The following is a 21,648-nucleotide window of genomic DNA, read 5'->3' as shown; positions in this document are numbered from 1 at the left end:
TTTACATACAATTGTACATGTTGCCTCTTCAGTCAGATACTGTAGATGGCTTTGAACAGTATAATATGTTCTTAATTTAACTTTGTGCTTGTATACAAATGGGTGTCACATTATTGTGAACCTTTAGTACATGCTATAGGTTAAACATTTGAACAGTTTTATGAAATTGTTTTATTGAAATCGTTTTACTGTGGTTTGTATTATTCTTAATTGTACCACATGTTATCATGTTTGGTTAACCACTATGCATAAAATACCAACACAACCTGCATGGTACCAATGTTTTTTTGTGCATTAAATATGGAGTGAGTTCCACAAGCCAATAAATAATGCACATCAAAGTTTGAAAGTCTGACTGTCTTTTTAAAGAATATTCCAATTCTGAACTTTTAAAATCTATTTCAGTTGTAGCTCTCTATAGAGGCACACAAAACATGACAGCCAATGTACCATGTAAAATTATTATAACCATTTAGGTCCATCATGAGTATTAAATGGAGAACATACAGGCTGCCATTCTAAGAACGAAGTTTAAGGTTTTGTTTGGAGCAACGTACCAAGGTTACATAGTTAATAATCTAAATACCATAAGAAATACAGTTCCAATTAAAATTTATTTCAGAGACAAATAACATCAATTTACCTATAAACCCATTTATGTTCATATTTTCAATCACCTGCCCTTTTAAAGTCTTCAAAGTCAAGGTTAAACAGAAGAGAAATCCATCAATTTTGAACAGTTTCAAGCCATAAATACATTAGTTTTGAGGTTCAAAACATTGCCTTGTACATCTAAAAAGGCTTGCTGTGCTTCATTTGTATTCAAGTTAGGCCTTGAAGAATTGACAGTATAATGTATCGCAAACACGTGCAAAATCATACAAAGAATGAACATTTCTGTAGATGGAAAAACATAAAAATCTAAAAATAAGGCAAACTTTTTACAATTGTTTAAAAGTGTTTTAATTACATCTAGATGCCTCTTATTCTGATAGTTGTGCTTTTGTCATGTTATAACTCTGAAAATAAGCAGATAACGAGATCTCAATTTGACAGCATGCTGGCAGCACCACTCAAGCCGTCAATACTCTCTGTTGCCTCATGAATGGTTGTGACCTGTAATAAAATGGGGGGGAAAACAGTTACATGAAATATTTAAGGGACAACTTTAAATGTAACAAAACAGTGTTACAAAATAATTTAAGACAAATGCCAAAGGAATAAGAGAAAGACTATTTGAAATTTTTAAGTTTATGGGCAGATGGTAGATTTAAAAATTGGGATTTCCTATAGAAAATAGGTAGACTGTGTACAGTTGAGACATAAGTACAGTTGAGACACCTTAAAGGGATAGTTCACCGAAAAATGTAAATTCTGTCAGTAATTACTCTCCCTCATGTTGTTCAACCCCGTAAGATCTTCGTTCATCTTCAGAACACAAATTAAGATATTTTTGATTAAATCTGAGAGCTGGATCAGTCCTCCATAGGCTTCAAAGGGATTGAAACTTGTTCCCCGAGAAGTTATTAAAGACATCGTTAAAATAGTCCAAGTGACTACAGTGGCTCAATCTTAAGTTTATCAAGCGACGAGAATACTTTTTGTGCGCAAAAACAAACAAATAAAATGAATGAATTGAAATGGATGAATAAATAAACATTTTGCCCAATTGTTATTTTCTTTATTTGTCTTTATTTATTATATTTGCAATGAACGTTTAGTTACCTTTACATCATTAAAAATGGGTGTCTCAGCCAGGCCAGCTGACAGTCTTGCCTGGGCCCGGGACAAGATAATCTTAGATGGGCCCCCCCATGCCCAGATCTCTCCTTTTCCCTTGCTCTTCCTCTCCTGTTCCCCTCCTCCGCTCTTCCTCTCCTGTTCCCCTCCTCTGCTCTTCCTCTCCTGTTCCCCTCCTCTGCTCTTCCTCTTCTGTTCCCCTCCTCTGCTCTTCCCCTCCTCTGCTCTTCCTCTCCTGTTCCCCTCCTCTGCTCTTCCTCTCCTGTTCCTCTCCTCTGCTCTTCCTCTCCTGTTCCCCTCCTCTGCTCTTCCTCTCCTGTTCCTCTCCTCTTCCTCTCCTGTTCCCCTCCTCTGCTCTTCCTCTCCTGTTCCCCTCCTCTGCTCTTCCTCTCCTGTTCCTCTCCTCTGCTCTTCCTCTCCTGTTCCTCTCCTCTGCTCTTCCTCTCCTGTTCCCCTCCTCTGCTCTTCCTCTCCTGTTCCTCTCCTCTTCCTCTCCTGTTCCCCTCCTCTGCTCTTCCTCTCCTGTTCCCCTCCTCTGCTCTTCCCCTCCTCTGCTCTTCCTCTCCTGTTCCCCTCCTCTGCTCTTCCTCTCCTGTTCCTCTCCTCTGCTCTTCCTCTCCTGTTCCCCTCCTCTGCTCTTCCTCTCCTGTTCCTCTCCTCTTCCTCTCCTGTTCCCCTCCTCTGCTCTTCCTCTCCTGTTCCCCTCCTCTGCTCTTCCCCTCCTCTGCTCTTCCTCTCCTGTTCCCCTCCTCTGCTCTTCCTCTCCTGTTCCTCTCCTCTGCTCTTCCTCTCCTGTTCCCCTCCTCTGCTCTTCCTCTCCTGTTCCTCTCCTCTTCCTCTCCTGTTCCCCTCCTCTGCCTCTCCTGTTCCCTTCCTCTCCTCTTCCTCTCTTGTTCTTCTCCCCTCCTCTGCTCTTCCTCTCCTGTTCCCCTCCTCTGCTCTTCGGAAGAAATAATTGTGTCAGGCTCTTATACTAGAGATGCACCAATTACAATTTTCTAGGCCAATTCTGATTTTAGCCGATTCCGTTGTTCTAACCACTTTACAGCAGACTTCCATTTTTTTTTTTTTTTTTTATAAAACACCATATACTTTTACCCAAACTGAATAATAAAAACACATTTAAATGGGTACATTTTCTATAAATGTTTTCATTTTTTTTCTGACATAGCCTACTGCAGTTCTTGTTAAAACATACTAGACATGCAAAATCTGTGCATTTTGGGCACTTTTTGTGTGAAATCATATTTATTTTTTGTCCATCAAAAGTGTGCTTTCACTTTTAATTAAGCATGAGCAGCGCAGCAAAAATAGACTCGGATCTGGCCCATTATCTGTTCACCGATGCCAACAGTGACGCATTTCAGCCGGCTTTTTATTTCTCATCTCCATAAATATATCTAGTAGTAAAGCTAATGCAAGGGCTAGAAATCAATGAATTCTTTGCTAATACTTCCTCGTCATCATGGAGAGCGCAGTTCGCACCGCTTTCTCCTTTCCACAAGCGCGTGCTCTCCCGTGGCGTCTGTCGTTGCTATGCAACAATGAACTTGCGCGCCTGTAAAAGCGAGCGCCGGCGTCGCTATTATGAGCTAATATCCAAAATATTTCCATATGTGTCTCTTTCCTCCTTTCTTATCAACAAGTGGATTTACAGCCACCACATCAGCAGCACCGCCGGTCGCAATGTCTCAGCACTTTTATGAAGAGGACGCAACTGCACGTTGGCTGCGCTGTTTCTTACCTTGCTCTACGTTGACTTTACTAACGTTAGTTCCAGCTTCTCCGTCACCACCTTTTTGAAAATATTTGTTTAGGACATCTCGAAGGCCTCTATTTTCTTCTTCCCTTCTTCTCTTTTCTTTTCTTTTCTGAGCACCAGACTTGTGCTGACCGGACATTTTTATCGTAACGTTAGCCTACTGAACTTCAAATCAAATGACAACATCAAATTTTTGTTTTGGGGGTGGGCGGGGGTTCTTCACCACTATTTCAAGGACAATTAGGAAGAAAACAAATAAAAAGCTTTTATGTAACTCAAATATTAGATATTTTTTCCACAAATATGCCTATTTTATTTATTTTTTAACAATTATTCCATAATTGAATGAGGGCCCAGTTCTGGGCCCCCCCCCCTACCCTGGGCCCGGGACAACAGACCCGTTTGTCCCCCCCTGTCGGCGGGCCTGGTCTCAGCTATACCACATATGGGTACAGTTGAGACAAAGTTGAGACAAAAAGCACCTTATTTTTATGAGCTAATTGTGGAAAATATAAACTACTTATGGGTATTATTGATTGATAATATCTTAGTCTACAAGCTAATGAAATGTCATGTGGCATGTCATGTGGAAATTCACTTCTTTTCAGTATCTATTTTTATGTGAAAAATCAAAACGCAAAAAGTGTCTCAACTGTACTCAGTCTACCCTACAAGGCAAAGACAATAATGATGAAGACTTGCTTTTAATTAGCACAGCCAGCCAGTTTGAGGCAAATCCTGTTCCTTGCAGAACTTTGCAAATGTTGTTCTTCTTACCTCTTCAAACAGAAGAGCATGTGCCGCTGCGATGTTCCCTCCAGTGGTCCAAGGTTGCTGGGGTAGGAAGAGTAACTTGGTGAAAGGCTGCAATTCAACACCTACAGACACAGATGTCAATTTCAAATTTCACAAGTTGTATAGCAATTAAAATATTTTTGTCATCTGAAATACTAAAACAATTGAAACAATATCTTTACAGCTTATAGTGATGTTTATTAATTTATTAATGTGAATCTAGTCCTCAATGTCCAGTCCTTGAAGGATCAATTCACGAAGCTGGAGGTAAAGGTCTGTAATTTCATAAACATCATCTGACATGACAAGGTTATGCTCAGTCATGAGTTCTACACACAGTTGAAAGACATCCTCATCACAAGGGTAGTCTTTAAATAAACACTCCTCTTGGCAAATATTCAGTTTTGTTTGTTCAATTGGATGCAAGAAATTCTGCACTCCATATAAGCTGGGAACAGCAAACATTATTGAAGGTCGACCACTGGGAGCACGAGGGTTGTGAGTTGGCCGTATCCTGTGGCAATTCCAGGCACTGACCGTTTCATCAAGCTCTTCCTTCATAAAAGAAAGGAAACATATAATAGGCTATATATGTATATATTAAAACATTGTATTGTCAAATGAATTAACAAAATTGCACATTATACATCAATAAATAATATTAAGTTATTATCCAAATTCAATACTCTATAACCACTCTGATAGTGAACAAAATTTGTTACCTGTATAAAATGTTGAAAGCAAAACTGGATGAGAGATTTATCAATGAAACTGTCAACAAAGTGTCCATCTTCTTTTAGTTGTTCAAAATGATCCATCCAAAACTGTATGCACTGGCTTCTCAAAGTGGACCACCATCGTTCGATTCTCTGGTTCCCAGTGCTTGGACCAAGAGTGACACAATCAGCACTTGCAGTGTCTCTGAAGAATTTTTGCATCTCTGCTATATGAGTATTTTCAGTTCCATGGTCAATGCGAATTCTTTGTGGAAATCCGTTATTCTCAGCAACAGCAAGTACAAAATAACCTGCAATTACTCGTGGGTCGTTGTTCGTTTTGTATGCCTCAAGCCAGATCATTTTTCTGGAAAACCCATCAATGCATCCGTTTATACATATTCCGTAAGGTTTTAATTTATCATACCCGTCAATATGCCAAACATAATTTGGCCCGCGACTGTTATATACTGGCGTCGGCGTAGAGCGACCATGAGCACGTAGATCAACTCCTTGTCCATCTAACAGTCTCATCAACTGACGGACAGTTTCTCTGTCTGTAATAATTCGGACATCCAACATTTTTGGTGCATCCACCGATAGCCATGTTGCCGTCCCGATGTCTGAAGCTGCTGGTGTATAAAATATGCCACTTCAGCTTCTTCAGTTTTATTAGCGTCTCGCCACAACTGATTCTTGCATAACGTTCTCTCAAGAGTCCGGAGACTAAGATTAATGTTGTGTGATTCCTCCAATAAAATCAAGATTTCTCTATTTGTGAAACCGAGCCGAAAATAATCCTCTATAATATTTTCCATTCTATGCTATAGAATGCAATCCAAGTTCCAACCGTCTATTGACACGTCTTTGATGGTGTGATGGCAATATAGGAAATGCGAGCAAAGTCAGAATTACGAGTTTATTTCTCAGAATTGCGACTTTATTTCTCAGAATTCTGACTTTATATCTCGCAATTCTGACTTTATTTCTCACAATTGCGACTTTATATCACGCAATTCAGACTTTATAACACGCAATTGCGACTTTATTTCTCAGAATTGCGACTTTATATCTCGCAATTGCGACTTTATTTCTCAGAATTGCGACTTTATATCTCGCAATTGCGACTTTATTTCTCAGAATTGTGACTTTATTTCTCAGAATTGCGACTTTTTATCTCCCAATTGCGACTTTTTATCTCACAATTCTGACTTTTTATCTCACAATTGCGAGATATGAAGTCAGAATTGTGAGAAAAAAAGTCAGAATTGTGAGATAAAAAGTCGCAATTATTTTTTTATTTTTTTTATTCAGTGGCGGAAACAAGCTTCCATATTAATGGGTGTGCAATGCTTGGTGTCAAAACTTGGTATAAGTCCTTTTTTTTTTTTTTTTAAACAAAATGGTGAAAATGTGTTTTCTAAAACAGTGGATATTGGATGAACCAAAAATCATTCAGATGTTCACTTCTGAATTAGTTTAACAAATAGATGTATTATTATTAAACATAATATTTCATTTAATTGTACTTCTAACAAAATGTGTTTCTAAACAGTGGATATTGACTGAGCAAACTCAAAGGATGATATTCACTTTAAAATAATAAATAAATAAAATGTTAACAAATGCAAATGGGGTATTTTATCAGAGTCTAATAAGTATTTTAAACCAAATGCTCAGATTGTCAAAAAACATCAAAGTCACTTTAAAATGATGAAAAATTGTTTATCAATCTTAATCTTTGATATTAGATTAACAAACACAATAATTCATTTTAGTTGTACCACTAACAAAATGTCTTAAATTTTAAACAAAATTTTATGTAGTTTTAACACAAAAATATTACATTAGTTCTGTGCAGTCCTTTCATGAGCAAGGCCAAGCAATAATGGTTTAAGAAAGACGACAACAACCATCCGGTGGGGTGAGCCTAAACGATATGTTAATTTCAGATCAGTATTTCTCTTAGGAAATATGTGTGTGTGTGTTTTTAAAATAAGCATTTAAACAGAAATTGTGTTTTAACCTCACAAGGCATTTTATGTTTGTCACTACACGTAATTTGCTGTTTGGTGTCATTTGGGCATCCCGCGCTCTAGGTTGTTAAATAATTGTCTACATCGGCATTTTCCAAAATAAATGTCATGTAGGGATAACTTTTTTTTTCTCATGACCTGATGGCTAGACATACAACCGGCAGCTGTGTGTGGGAAATGATTGATCTAGCTTTGAAAGGCATTTTCTTTGAAATGCCTTGCCTTGAGGGGGAGGGGGAGGGGGGGTTTCCGAGACCCTGTGTTTGTAGGCACAAGGATAATAAGCCCCCCCCCCCCCCAAATCCCATGAGGTTGAATACCACAGAGTGGTTCCTCCCTGTTTAAAATGAGATTTCTTTTTATATGACATTCATTTGTGAGTAATTACGGGACGGAGAAGGCAGCGGTATTAATACCTGGTATTATTCTTAAAAATGTCATTAATTTTCAGAAGTATGTATGATTGTACATTGATTGTTAAAAATATTTGTACTTTACAGTTTTAACTTGGTTTTTAACAGGATTTTTTATCTGTACGTAATTCAGAACAGATTAATGAACATGAAAACCTTGATCGCCTTGATCAGCTGTGTAAGTTTAAGTAAAGATCTTTTTTCATGTATTTACATGTTAGATGTGTTTAGACATTATACAAATATATTAATTTTTATTTTCAGTGTGTTACGTCCCATGACGTAATATTTAGTGTGTATGTGGTGCTGGTGATGTTTTTTTTTTATTCCCTCCTTCTGTTTCTCTCTCTCTCTCTCTCTCTCTCTCTCTCTCTGCCATGCAGCACTCCAAACCATCCGCAGCTGATGCTAATTAGTAGGAGTGTGTATAAAGCAGCAAAGAAACTGGGTTCAGAGAGAATCCCTCTTCAGCTATCACAGACACATTGGTGTTATCTGCAGTTGTGAAATCTGTTGTCTTGAGTATAGTGACTCTTTAGACTGTGTGAGTTTGAAGAGTAAAACCGTGTAGGGAGACGGGCGCCAATTTGTTTGGATTATCCACTCCTAAACTTTTCTCCTGTTTATTTTTCGTTAGTCAGGGAGAGAGGTAAGATAACTGTCTTTAATTTTGATTTCTTTTTGTTAGGGAATTTAACTGGGTTTAAACTTTAGGAAGCCACTGTTTTGTTTGTTATTTTGGCCTGGCCCTCTCCTGACGATCTGATTATTATTTTAATTTGTTTACCTGTTTACTGATCTTTGTTTGTTTTTATAAATATATTGATTAAGCCTTTAATAAAAAGAAAACAATTAATTAAGCATACTCTTTCAGTTTCCTTTTATGACCAGGTGTAAATCAAAGGGTGCTGTGTAAATCTTTTGTACATAAATGTGAAGGACAAATAGAGCTGGGATAGAGGAAGAGGAGACTTCTCACATTTATCGAGTCAATTCTTTTTTGTTATATCTTTTTTATTATTTGTTATTTGTCGTTGCTAATTGAAGGATTTGTTACTTGTTTGCAAGCGACTCTACTTTGGTGAGTACTACTTATTTTCTTGATTGCTGGCTGTTTTCTTCTTTGGGTAAAAGAGGAGAGTGTAGGCCTAGTGTGTAGTAGGGGATTAAGAGATGGAATTTGATCTGCTCTCGTTTACTCTTGCACCGACTATTGAAGTCTTTAATCGCTGTAGAAAGAAAGATCTTATTCAGTTAGCATAGTTTTTTAACATCGGCATTTTCAAAGAAGCTGCCAAACAGGTCATTAAAAAAGAGTTGCATGACAAATTGGTAAGTGATGATGGTGAGGAGGTAGAGCAACTTAAAGCTGCAGCAGGTAAAGAGATGAATAGTGTAGGTCCACCTGACACTGACTCTTTAGCTTTTCAAGACCCTCGGTTGGCAGTGAAGTTAAAGGAGTTAGAGCTGGAAATAAAGAAGCAGGAGTGTGAAGCTCAGATGATTAATTTGAGAACCGTTAAAGCGGAGGCTGATAGGGATATTAAGTTGCAAATGTTGGCTTTAGAAGCCCAGCGTGCTGCTGTACAACCAGTCCCTTTTCCATGTACCAAAACCTCTTCGATTTCCTCTCCTACATTGACGGCAACTAGTCCTTTGTCCGAAGGGCATAGCCATGTATTTACTGCCATTCCTTTTGACCCCAGTAGATATATTAAACTAGTGCCGCCGTTCAGAGAGGCGGAAGTAGATTCCTACTTTGTGATGTTCGAGCGAGTTGCAGGAAAGTTAGGATGGCCAAAGGAGATGTGGGCTCTATTGTTACAGTGTAGTCTCACTGGAAAAGCGCAGGAGGTATGTTCTGCTCTACCAATCGAATCTTCTCTTGACTATGACATAAATAAGGCAGCAGTTTTACGCGCGTATGAGCTTGTCCCTGAAGCTTACCGGCAAAAATTTCGGCGCCACGTGAAAACAGCCAGACAGTCTTACGTAGAGTTTACAAGGGAGAAAAAAATCCTCTTTGATAAATGGTGTCTCTCTAGCAAGATAACGACTCTGGAACAATTGCAGGAGTTAATCATGCTAGAAAAATGTAAGAATTGTGTGCCAGAGAATGTGGTAGTTCATTTGAACGAACAAAAAGTCACTTGCTTGTCTAACGCTTCTGTTTTGGCTGACGAGTTTGTATTAATACATGCACAAAATTTGCCACACCGTATTCAGGCAATTCGTTGAATGTGATGCCTCATGTAGTGCGCCCTGCTAGAGCAGAAAATTGATGTGTTGGTCCGTGGTATTGAGATGCGCTGTGCTACTGTACCTTTGTATACGGTTCACTTAAAGTCAGGTCTTGTAAGTGGAACTGTTAAGCTGGGTGTCCGCAGGCAGTTACCTGTAGAAGGTATAGACTTAATCATAGGGAATGATTTAGCAGGTGGCAAAGTTTTTCCTTCTCCAATTGTGACATATATCCCAAGTGTAAAGGAGCAGTCTAATCTATCTACCTTGTATCCTTCAGCATTCCCTGCATGCGCAGTGACCCGTGCACAGGCACAAAAATTCAAGGAAGTGGTAGATCTCGCTGATTCCTTTCTAGTCCCTGACACTACCCCATGTGAGTATTTGCTCGTCCAAGAGCCTGAGCTTTTACCTGATCCCAGTTTAGAGTCAAAAACCCCCTTAAAAATGGGTTGAGAACATTTGATAACTGCTCAGAGAGAAGACCCAACGCTAGCTAAGTGTGTTAAAGCTGCAGATCTTGGGCAAGCGCCTAATTCTGGGGTTATGTATTTCTGGGATCATGGACTACTGATGCGTAGATGAAAACCAGACGAAGATGATGAGAACTGTCAGGTGGTCCAGCAAATTGTGTTGCCTTCAGGCTATCGCCTGCATGTGTTGAAGCTGGCTCATGAACACGTAATGTCCGGTCATCTAGGAGTGACAAAGACCTACTATCGAGTCTCCAGATACTTCTACTGGCCTGGTATAAAGTCTGCTGTGTCTGCCTTTTTCAAAGCTTGCAAAAAATTGCCAACTCACAGGAAAACTGAACCAAAGAGTTCCTTTCGCTCCTCTTACGCCAATCCCTGTGATGTGTGAGCCCTTTGAACGACTGATCATCGATTGCGTGGGCCCATTGCCTAAGTCCAAGGCAGGACATCAATATATGTTAACTATCATGTGTGCTGCAACACGCTTTCCCGAAGCAGTTCTGTTACGCAACCTGAAATCCAAAGCAGTTGTGAAAGAGCTGGTCAAGTTCTGTTCCACTTTCTGCCTGCCAAAAGTAATCCAGACGGACCGTGGCACGAACGTTACGTCAAGAATGTTTGAACAGATTCTGAAGGAGCTTGATATAAATCATCAGTTGCGTTGGTCCATTGCCTAAGTCAAGAATGTTTGAACAGATTCTGAAGGAGCTTGACATAAATCATCAGTTGCGTGGGCCCATTGCCTAAGTCCAAGGCAGGACATCAATATATGTTAGCTATCATGTGTGCTGCAACACGCTTTCCTGAAGCAGTTCTGTTACGCAACCTGAAATCCAAAGCAGTTGTGAAAGAGCTGGTCAAGTTCTGTTCCACTTTCGGCCCGGACCGTGGCGCGAATTTTACGTCAAGAATGTTTGAACAGATTCTGAAGGAGCTTGACATAAATCATCAGTTACCCAGTGCTTACCACCCAGAGTCACAAGGTGCGATTGAGAGGTTTCATCAAACTCTTAAAACGATGCTGCACAGCTATTGTGTTGAGACGGGGAAAGACTGGGACGAGGGTCTCCCCTTTCTTCTGTTCACTGTGAGAGAGACAGTGCAAGAATCTCTAGGCTATAGTCCAGCAGAACTGGTCTTCGGTCATGTGGTGCGAGGACCGTTAAAGTTGATGAGCGAACAGCTGTTGGCTGAACATCCAACACCGGTGGCTATCCCTGACTATGTCCAGTCTCTCCGTCAGAGACTTCATGAAGCTCGTGAAGTAGCAGCAAAACATCTTGAAACAGCACCTGACCGCAGACTTAAAAGCCGTTTGTGCCACATCAACATGCTGAAAAGGTATGTGACCTCACAATGTAAAAGTGAAACAAAGTGTGACAAACCCACAGATGAAGCGAAGTGTGAGACGGCAAGTGTGCCAACCTCCACTGTTACTATGGTTACCAACTATACCATGGAAGAAGACGGATTGTGTAACAGAGAAGTTCAAGTTTCCTCCACACGATTACAGAACTCTGCCATTCTAAACGACCTCAAGAGTTACCTTGCTCATCTCGGTGAAAGTCAAACTAAAGAACTGGCTGATTTGCTGCAAAAGTTCCCTAGACTGTTCTCAGATGTGCCTGGAAAAACTACCTTGTGTTCCCATGACATTGATGTTGGAAATGCATCCCCCATCAAACAGCATCCTTATCGAGTCAACCCCCAAAATCGTAACATAATGAAGGCGGAAGTGGAGTATATGCTGCAGAATGGATTTGCTGTGCCGAGTCAGAGTCCCTGGAGTTCGCCCTGCTTATTGGTACCAAAGCCTGACTCCACCTATCGCTTCTGCACTGACTTTCACAAAGTCAACAACATCACTAAAGCAGATTCCTTCCCACTTCCTAGAATGGAAGATTGTGTGGACAGGGTGGGTAACGCTAAGTTTGTAACAAAGCTAGACCTACTGAAAGGATACTGGCAGGTGCCTCTGACTCTGCGTGCATCAGAAATCTCAGCTTTTGTCACCCCAGACAATTTTCTGCAGTATTCTGTCTTAGCTTTTGGGATGCGAAATGCTCCCGCAACATTCCAACGTTTGATGTATAATGTGTTGGCAGGTATGGAAAACTGTGACGTGTACTTGGATGACGTGGTTATCCATTCATCTACCGGGACAGAACATCTATCCACCCTTGAGAATGTTTTTCAGCGCTTTGCTGATGCCTCGTTGACCGTGAACCTTGCCAAGTGCGAAGGGAATGATCTGCTATTTGGGTAAACAAGTGGGCCAAGGAATGGTGAAGCCTGTCGAAGCCAAAATTGCAGCTATTCTTGAATACATTATTCCTTCTAATAAACGTGAGCTGCGCAGGTTCCTTGGAATGTGTGGATACTACCGTGCTTTCTGCCCAAACTTTTCTTCAGTTGTCTCACCACTAACTGATCTGCTAAGCACTACAAAGAGGTTTATCTGGACACCCAGTTGTGAGGATGCTTTCAACGCCACAAAAGACTTGCTCTGTAGCGCCCCAATACTCAAAGCCCCTCAATTTGATGCCCCATTTAAATTGGAGGTTGATGCCTCAGCTACAGGAGCTGGTGCGGTCCTGCTGCAGGAGGACAATTGTGTAGAGCACCCGGTTTCATTCTTCTCCAAAAAGTTCTCAAGGTGCCAGCAGAACTATAGTGTTATTGAGAAGGAAGCATTGGCAATGTTGATGGCACTACAGCACTTTGAAGTGTATTTAGGTGGTAGTGTTGCTCCCATAGTAGTGTACACCGATCGTAATCCGTTAATTTTTCTTGAGTGCATGTCTAATGCGAGTCAGCGGCTTATGCGATGGTCTCTCGCCGTTCAAGAGTTTAATCTTGACATCCGTTACAAAAAAGGCTCAGAAAATGTTGTTGCGGATGCGTTGTCTAGGTCATAAATGTTTAAAAATTTATGATTACAATAACATGTGAATGCTCTTTATTTTTATTTTTAATAGTGAAAGTGAGTTGGTGACTGCTTATTATAAATAACTTGTGTTATTTATAATCTTATCGGTGGGGGTGTTATGTCCCATGACATAATATTTAGTGTGTATGTGGTGCTGGTGATGTTTTTTTTCTCTCTCTCTCTCTCTGCCATGCAGCACTCCAAACCATCCGCAGCTGATGCTAATTAGTAGGAGTGTGTATAAAGCAGCAAAGAAACTGGGTTCAGAGAGAATCCCTCTTCAGCTATCACAGACACATTGGTGTTATCTGCAGTTGTGAAATCTGTTGTCTTGAGTATAGTGACTCTTTAGACTGTGTGAGTTTGAAGAGTAAAACCGTGTAGGGAGACTGGCGCCAATTTGTTTGGATTATCCACTCCTAAACTTTTCTCCTGTTTATTTTTCGTTAGTCAGGGAGAGAGGTAAGATAACTGTCTTTAATTTTGATTTCTTTTTGTTAGGGAATTTAACTGGGTTTAAACTTTAGGAAGCCACTGTTTTGTTTGTTATTTTGGCCTGGCCCTCTCCTGACGATCTGATTATTATTTTAATTTGTTTACCTGTTTACTGATCTTTGTTTGTTTTTATAAATATATCGTCACCTTCCTAAAATAATTGCCTAAGTCATTTTTTGACAAAAATGATTTTTTTGCATAAGTCATCTCCTCATGATGCTGGCCACCTTTGGTAAAATCGCCCACATCCTCAGTTGAACAGATCACGCAATTCTACCTTTTTGAGTGACATTATCAATAAATATCATATATTCAATTATTGGTTCAGTGTTTTGTGTTTTCTGAGAAAAGTGAAAAAATGACTTAGGCAATTATTTTAGGAAGGTGACGATATTGATTAAGCCTTTAATAAAAAGAAAACAATTAATTAAGCATACTCTTTCAGTTTCCTTTTATGACCAGGTGTAAATCAAAGGGTGCTGTGTAAATCTTTTGTACATAAATGTGAAGGACAAATAGAGCTGGGATAGAGGAAGAGGAGACTTCTCACATTTATCGAGTCAATTCTTTTTGGTTATATCTTTTTTTTTTTTTTAATTTGTTACTCCCTCTTTAAAATACCCTAGACTGGAGAGGGAACGTAACAGAACCTGAGCCGTTAATTAATAATACATCAGATCAGGACAAAGCCGTCAACAGACATGCTCTGAAGGGTAAATATACAGTCAGGTCATCAATATTGGGACATCAACACAATTCTAATCTTTTTGGCTTGAAATGAAACGAACAAGATGTGCTTTAACTGCAGACTTTCAGCTTTAATTTGAGGGTATTTACATCCAAATCAGGTGAACGGTGTAGGAATTACACTTTTTTCTCCCACTTTTTAAGGGACCAAAAGTAATGGGACAATTGGCTGCTCAGCTGTTCCATGGCCAGGTGTGTGTTATTCCCTCATTATCCCATTTACAAGGAGCAGATAAAAGGTCCAGAGTTCATTTCAAGTGTGCTATTTGCATTTGGAATCTGTTGCTGTCAACTCTCAATATGAGATCCAAAGAGCTGTCACTATCAGTGAAGCAAGCCATCATTAGGCTGAAAAATCAAAACAAACCCATCAGAGAGATAGCAAAAACATTAGGTGTGGCCAAATCAACTGTTTGGAACATTCTTAAAAAGAAAGAACGCACCGGTGAGCTCAGCAACACCAAAAGACCCGGAAGACAACGGAAAACAACTGTGGTGGATGACCGAAGAATTCTTTCCCTGGTGAAGAAAACACCCTTCACAACAGTTGGCCAGATCAAGAACACTGTCCAGGAGGTAGATGTATGTGTGTCAAAGTCAACAATCAAGAGAAGACTTCACCAGAGTGAATGCAGAGGGTTCACCACAAGATGTCAACCATTGGTGAGCCTCAAAAACAGGAAGGCCAGATTAGAGTTTGCCAAACAACATCTAAAAAAAAGCCTTCACAGTTCTGGAACAATATCCTATGGACAGATGAGACAAAGATTAACTTGTACCAGAGTGATGGGAAGAGAAGAGTATGGAGAAGGAAAGGAACTGCTCATGATCCAAAGCATACCACCTCATCAGTGAAGCATGGTGGTGGTAGTGTCATGGCGTGGGCATGTATGGCTGCCAATGGAACTGGTTCTCTTGTATTTATTGATGATGTGACTGCTGACAAAAGTAGCAGGATGAATTCTGAAGTGTTTCGGGCAATATTATCTGCTCATATTCAGCCAAATGCTTCAGAACTCATTGGACGGCGCTTCACAGTACAGATGGACAATGACCCGAAGCATACTGCGAAAGCAACCAAAGAGTTTTTTAAGGGAAAGAAGTGGAATGTTATGCAATGGCCAAGTCAATCACCTGACCTGAATTCGATTGAGCATGCATTTCACTTGCTGAAGACAAAACTGACAAAACCCAAGAACAAGCAGGAACTGAAGACAGTTGCAGTAGAGGCCTGGCAGAGCATCACCAGGGATGAAACCCAGCGTCTGGTGATGTCTATGCGTTCCAGACTTCAGGCTGTAATTGACTGCAAAGGATTTGCAACCAAGTATTAAAAAGTGAAAGTTTGATTTGTGATTGTTAATCTGTCCTATTTCTTTTGGTCCCTTAAAAAGTGGGAGGCACATATACAAACTGTTGTAATTCCTACACCGTTCACCTGATTTGGATGTAAATACCCTCAAATTAAAGCTGAAAGTCTGCAGTTAAAGCACATCTAGTTCATTTCATTTCAAATCCACTGTGGTGGTGTATAGAGCCAAAAAGATTAGAATTGTGTCGATGTCCCAATATTTATGGACCTGACTGTACATTATTTGGGGTATACCTGTATATCGATCATACATTATTGCTAAAAACAAAAATGTATTTTCTGTGTTTGCAGATATTTCAAATGTGGATTTATTAGCACTTGTGACACAAACAAATTTTGTGACACCCAAACCAAAGTCTTCAATGTCCCTCAGTGCACGGAGACGTAACAAGGCTGTGAGTCCTATTCCGAGGCAGTCACGAAGCAATTGTAATGCATGTCCAGTTGGAAGCAGTGCAAGAAGCAATTTTGGTAAAAAAAAAAAAAATCTATGAGCTTATCAGGAGAACGGAGAAACGAGCAAACACCAATACATGAAGTAGAATCGTTGTTAAACGAGTCATCTGGTGAGTATTATTTTTACGCTAACATTTGTTAAAAATAAAAAATAGTAATCAGTCGCTAATACGTATGCTATATTTTCATTCATTATATAGATCTGTACAATAACCGTTTGCAAATTGCCGAAGATTCCACAGCTATCTTTGATAACACAGATTTTGTGAGAAATTGGGATGCTGTCAGTCAGTCTGGCATAGGCCCGGACAACAGCGACAATGCGGTATCAGCTTTTGAAATCCCAGTGGTTTCAGAAAATGGTGACAACGGACAGCCCCTGTTGCTAAACGTTGTGGGAGACGTCATTTCGGAGTTTAACAATGTGTTGGATTGTACGGATGACAATATGTGCTACCAGGAGTGTGTGAATAGACTTTGTGACTGTGTCCACATGGTTATGTCAAATTCAGAAGAACAAGGAAGCCTCATAAGGATTATTCTCGATCGAGTTGGTGCCAATCGCGAGGTTTTAAATAAGTACAAGAGGGTTCTTCAGAATTCCTGCAGAGAAAAATCATCTCATGGTTAACCTTTTAGCTAACATAAATAACGCTGTTACAGATGATAGAAAAGAAGTAAATGTGTTTATGAATGTTTTGTTTAAAAGGGGGGGGGGTATGTTTTGTTTTATTTATTTGATCTGTGATTGTTTTTTCATAAAGTAGATTTGTGTAGTTGATGTATTATCAGTGGAGAATAAATTGAAAAATATTTTGCCAAGATGTCTGGTAGCGATTACGTTCAGACAATGAATTGCATGATTGTCAACCAGATTTTGAACAAAACCCTTCACCAAGAACTGGATACGATCGTTTGTCAAATATTGAACAGCTACAAATCATAATTGATAATCAGCTGGGTGTTTTCGACCCATCCTATTTGGATTTAAATGCTAGATTAGAGTCTATTATTCAAAAGCAGAGAAGCTGTGTAAATTATTCTAATAACGACAAAGGTTGCGAGATGGTTGTAACGAAATATTAAACCTCATCACACAGACCGACAATGTCTAATCTAAACGATGCAGAGACACAAATATCAGACCTCTCGCAATCTAATGTCTGCAAAAGATTAGAACAGTTGCTCAAATATAACGATGGCTGGAGTCCTCACGACCTAATCTTTGTGAAAGATTAGAAGCGATGATAAAATTGCATGAAGTTGATAACAATGCGGGTGAAGTTTTTGTTGAGCCATTACAGGATGGTGGTGCAAACAATACTTCTACAGACACTAATTTGAGTTTAAGTCAGAACGATACTTAAGCATTGGTTAGAAACGGCTGAATTTTAGGCGAATACACAATTATTCCAAGACCTCGGTTTAATGGTGTAGAGATACACAGATCTCTAAATCTAAGGGATTTATCCTCTACAGATTTTGCGGCATACAGTACAGCTGTGCATACAGGTTTGTCAGAGATTGTGTCATTTTCCAGAGAGTTGGGGGATGAAAATTGTTTTATTAACATTTCACTAAGGTCCCCCAGTCTGAAATCTAATGTAAACTGTGTATTATTGCCTAATAATTCCTACAACAAAAGCATTTTCGTGGAACGATTTGAAAAAATTATGCAGAGCAATATGAAAGTGTTGACTGACGAATGTCTGCAGTTAAACGCATCCATAGTCAGAAATGGGAACGGCGGAGCTCGTCGGAAGCTGGTTGATATAGCACATGATGATGTTATTATAAGGAAACAAATGCATTTATTCTGTCCTGTCAATACGTCAAACAACCTGTGCTTTTCAATTTGCATCGCGTATTTTCTCGAACCGCAGATTTCACAAAACAAATTAGAAAGACGGGGCGAAGTCATTCAGTCTGCGGCTGGTTTCACACCTCAGAACAAAGTAGGTCTAGGCGACATTGTGAGATTTGAGCAGCCATTAGACATAAAAATTGTTGTCTTTCACAGGTCAAGCGAAGGAAAGTTAGAAAAATATAAAACTTCTGATGAACCACACCCCAAAACAGCCTATATTTACATTCATGATTCTCATTATTACATGATAAAGTATCTGAAAACATTTATAGGTTCTGCATATGTGTGTGATTTCTGTTACACAGGGTATACGAGCAGACAAAATCATTGCAAATATGTATGCTCTGTATGCTGTGATACCCAGTGCTTCAAACACCCTAAAAGCACAATACACTGTCAGGACTGTTTACGCTATTGCAGGTCTAGCTACTGTTTTAAAGCCCATAAAATAGTACCCACTACAATTGATAATTGTGGTAGATCCCCTTGTGATACTAGAAATATTGTCGTTAATGCGGTAAACGTTACCACAATGCCAAAATTCCAAAACCTCATAACTGTCCAAATGATCAGTGTTTTTATTATTGCGGTGATGATGTAATCAGCGGCGGTCACCAGTGTTTCACACAGCCTACCAGACCCAAGGAACATACAGATCGCTACATTTTCTATGATTTTTAAACACGTTGTGATAATGGAAAGCATGTTGGTAATTACGTTTGTGCCATGACTTTTGAGGGTGAGACATTTGAATCTGGAGATGAGGATTGTGTGAGACAGCTCATTTGTAGGTTTAGACAGCCGAGATACAAAAATTACATGTGGATAGCGTACAATGCAAGAGGATTCGACAAAGAGTATTTTTGCAACGCAGGACTCAAACTTAACATAGTAATGCAAGGACGTAGAACAATTTGCTTGTATGATGAGTGTTTTAGGCAACGTTTTATCGATTCTTACCTATTTCTCCACATGGCTCTGTCTAAGATGTCTTCTGCATTAAATTTTCAAAATAAAGAAAAGGGATTCTTTCCACACTATTTCAACAGACAGGAGAGTCAGACTTATATAGGCCCATACCCTGCGAAAAACTACTACGGGTACAAAACCATGACTGATAGTACCAGGGCAAAATTTGATCGGTGGTATGAAACAGTCAATGGTAAAGTCTTAGGTTTCAGAAAAGAGATTGGCCTCTATTGCATGAACGATGTTGTTTAATTACATGAAGCGTGCATTAAATTTAGGGATGAATTCTTGCGATGCACACAGATAGATCCTTTCAGCTATGTGTAATTTGCTAGTGGCTGTATGGGGACTTTCAAGACACAATTTCTCTCTAGAAATACACTGGCTCTGACACATAATAATGCATATGTCAATCAGTATAAGACATTCTCTAACATCTCTATTGAATGGCTTGAGTATATGAAAAATGTCCACGACGTAGACATACACCATGCCCTAAATCATGGCGAAGTGAAATTTGGAGGGTACTTTGTTGTTGGTTATTACGAAAAAGATGTTATACGTACGTAGCGCTCTAGAATTTGCAGGATGTTTTCACCATGGTCACGAATGTCGTTACAGACCTGACTATACAAACCCCCTGTCAAATGTTCCTTTTGGAGTGCTCAGGAGACAGTTTAATGAAAATATTGATGTTTTGCAAAACGCATACTGTTTACACATTGAGGTGATGCATGAATGTGTATGGAAGCAACTTAAGCAAACTGACCCTCATGTAATTGCATTTATGGCCACTTATTGGGCGCCTGAGAGACTGAAACCGTGTGATGCACTGTTTGGGGATCGCACAAATGCTTACAAGCTGTACCACATGACTGCAGAAAATGAGAGGATCAGATATATTAATTTCACGAGTCTTTATCCTTACTGTCAGGCTCGAAAAAGCTACCCTGTTGGACATCCTGAAATAATCTTCAAGGATTTTGAACCCCTTGAAAATTATTACGGTCTTATTAAGGCAACAATGCTACCACCACGAAAACTACTACATCCGGTACTTCCTTATAGATGCGCAGGGAAACTCATGTTTCCTCTGTAGATCATGTGCTGAAAAACAAATCAATGTTACATCTTGTATGCATACAGATGAGGAGAGGTCTATCTCAGCATGCTAGGTGAGCATTGAATTGTTAAAGGCACTTGAGAAAGGGTATATTGTAATCGAAGTCTCAGAGGTATGGCGTTTTGCAGAGAAATCGAAAACACTGTTTTCCGATTATGTAAAGACTTTTCTGAAGTTTAAACAGGAGGCCTCAGACTACCCCTCTGACGTAGTCACCGAGTCAGTCGAAAAAGCCTATATCGATGATTACTTTAAAAAAGAAGGGGTTAAACTCGATCCTGCAAAGATCTGTAACAACCCTGCGCAGAGATCTATCAACAAATTGTTGCTGAATAGTCTGTGGGGGCGTTTTTCAATGAGAGAAAATCTACCCACTTCTAGGCTTTTGAAAGACCCAGAAGACTTTGCGCACATCATATTTGAATGTCAGTATGATGTTAAATATTTCACATTTGTGTCTGACGATATTGCCCTTGTGCAATATCGCCATGATGATGGAGCCATGTACACCACACGGGATGTGAATATATTTCTGGGGGCCTTTACAACAGCACATGCACGGTTAGAATTGTATAGCCTTATGGATAAACTGGGTGACAGATTGTTGTATAGCGACACAGACGGCGTTATCTTTATCACTAGAGATGGCAATTGGGAACCTCCTCTGGGTCCTTATTTAGGAGATCTGACTGACGAAATCGGCAATGATGATCACATCACAGAATTTTGCTCAGGAGGGCCTAAAACATACGGATATTGCACTGCGAAAGGTAAAGTGTGTATGACAGCAAAGGGTATAACGTAGAATGCCGAAAATTCCATGGCAATTAGATTAGACACTTTGATCGGTCTTGTTGACAGTTATGTAAAATCACATGACACCAGACACATCCTAGCCTACACAGACAACATCGTGAGGAATAAAAAGAATTTCACTTTGCAAAACAAGTCAGTTGTTAAAAAGTTTAAAGTGGTATATAATAAGAGGCAGCTATTCCCTGATTATACAATGCTACCATATGGCTACTAATCATTTTTTAAATCGCTGCAGTGTGCGGGAGGTTGATGGTTTTGATTTTAGACTTCAACATCCTTTTTCATGTGTAATAAGTGGACCTTCAAATTCTGGAAAGTCTTATTTTGTAAAAATGTTTTTGGAAAATGCTGTAAATATGATTTCTAAAAAGACTGAAAACATTGTGTACATTGGTTGCCAGCAATCATAAATGTATGATGAACTGTATAAATTGTATAACATTAAATCCAGCAGAACCATCAGTTTGAATACAAATTATTTAATATTGTTTAAGAATCCTCGCGATAACAATCAGTAAATGTGTTGGGAAAACAAATGTACCCCAGAAATACAAAATATTTTATGGAATGCTATCAAGATTCTACCAACCAGCCTTTTGGATACCTCATGATAGACTATAAAGCAAAAACCCCTGAACATTTTCATCTCAGAACGGGGTTACTTTCAAACCAGCCAGTAGTTTACATTCAAAAAA

At 39.5% G+C, this 21,648-nt stretch overlaps 1 protein-coding gene across 1 annotated transcript; it reads right to left on the bottom strand.

Moving 5' to 3' along the window:
• Nucleotides 1-4,516: 4,516 nt before the first annotated feature.
• On the bottom strand, nt 4,517-5,376 carry LOC127660598 (uncharacterized). Its single transcript, XM_052150916.1, has 2 exons — nt 5,020-5,376; nt 4,517-4,852 (listed from the first exon to the last, which is right to left on the bottom strand). Exons 1-2 carry the CDS (start codon nt 5,374-5,376, stop codon nt 4,517-4,519), a joined length of 693 nt encoding a protein of 230 aa, XP_052006876.1.
• Between the last annotated feature and the right edge of the window lie 16,272 nt (nt 5,377-21,648).

This window comes from Xyrauchen texanus, chromosome 20, assembly GCF_025860055.1.
Source record: "Xyrauchen texanus isolate HMW12.3.18 chromosome 20, RBS_HiC_50CHRs, whole genome shotgun sequence".
In the NCBI taxonomy this organism is placed as follows: Eukaryota; Metazoa; Chordata; class Actinopteri; order Cypriniformes; family Catostomidae; genus Xyrauchen; species Xyrauchen texanus.
Note: the sequence above shows the minus strand (reverse complement) of the source record. Positions and strands in the feature narration are given on the sequence as shown.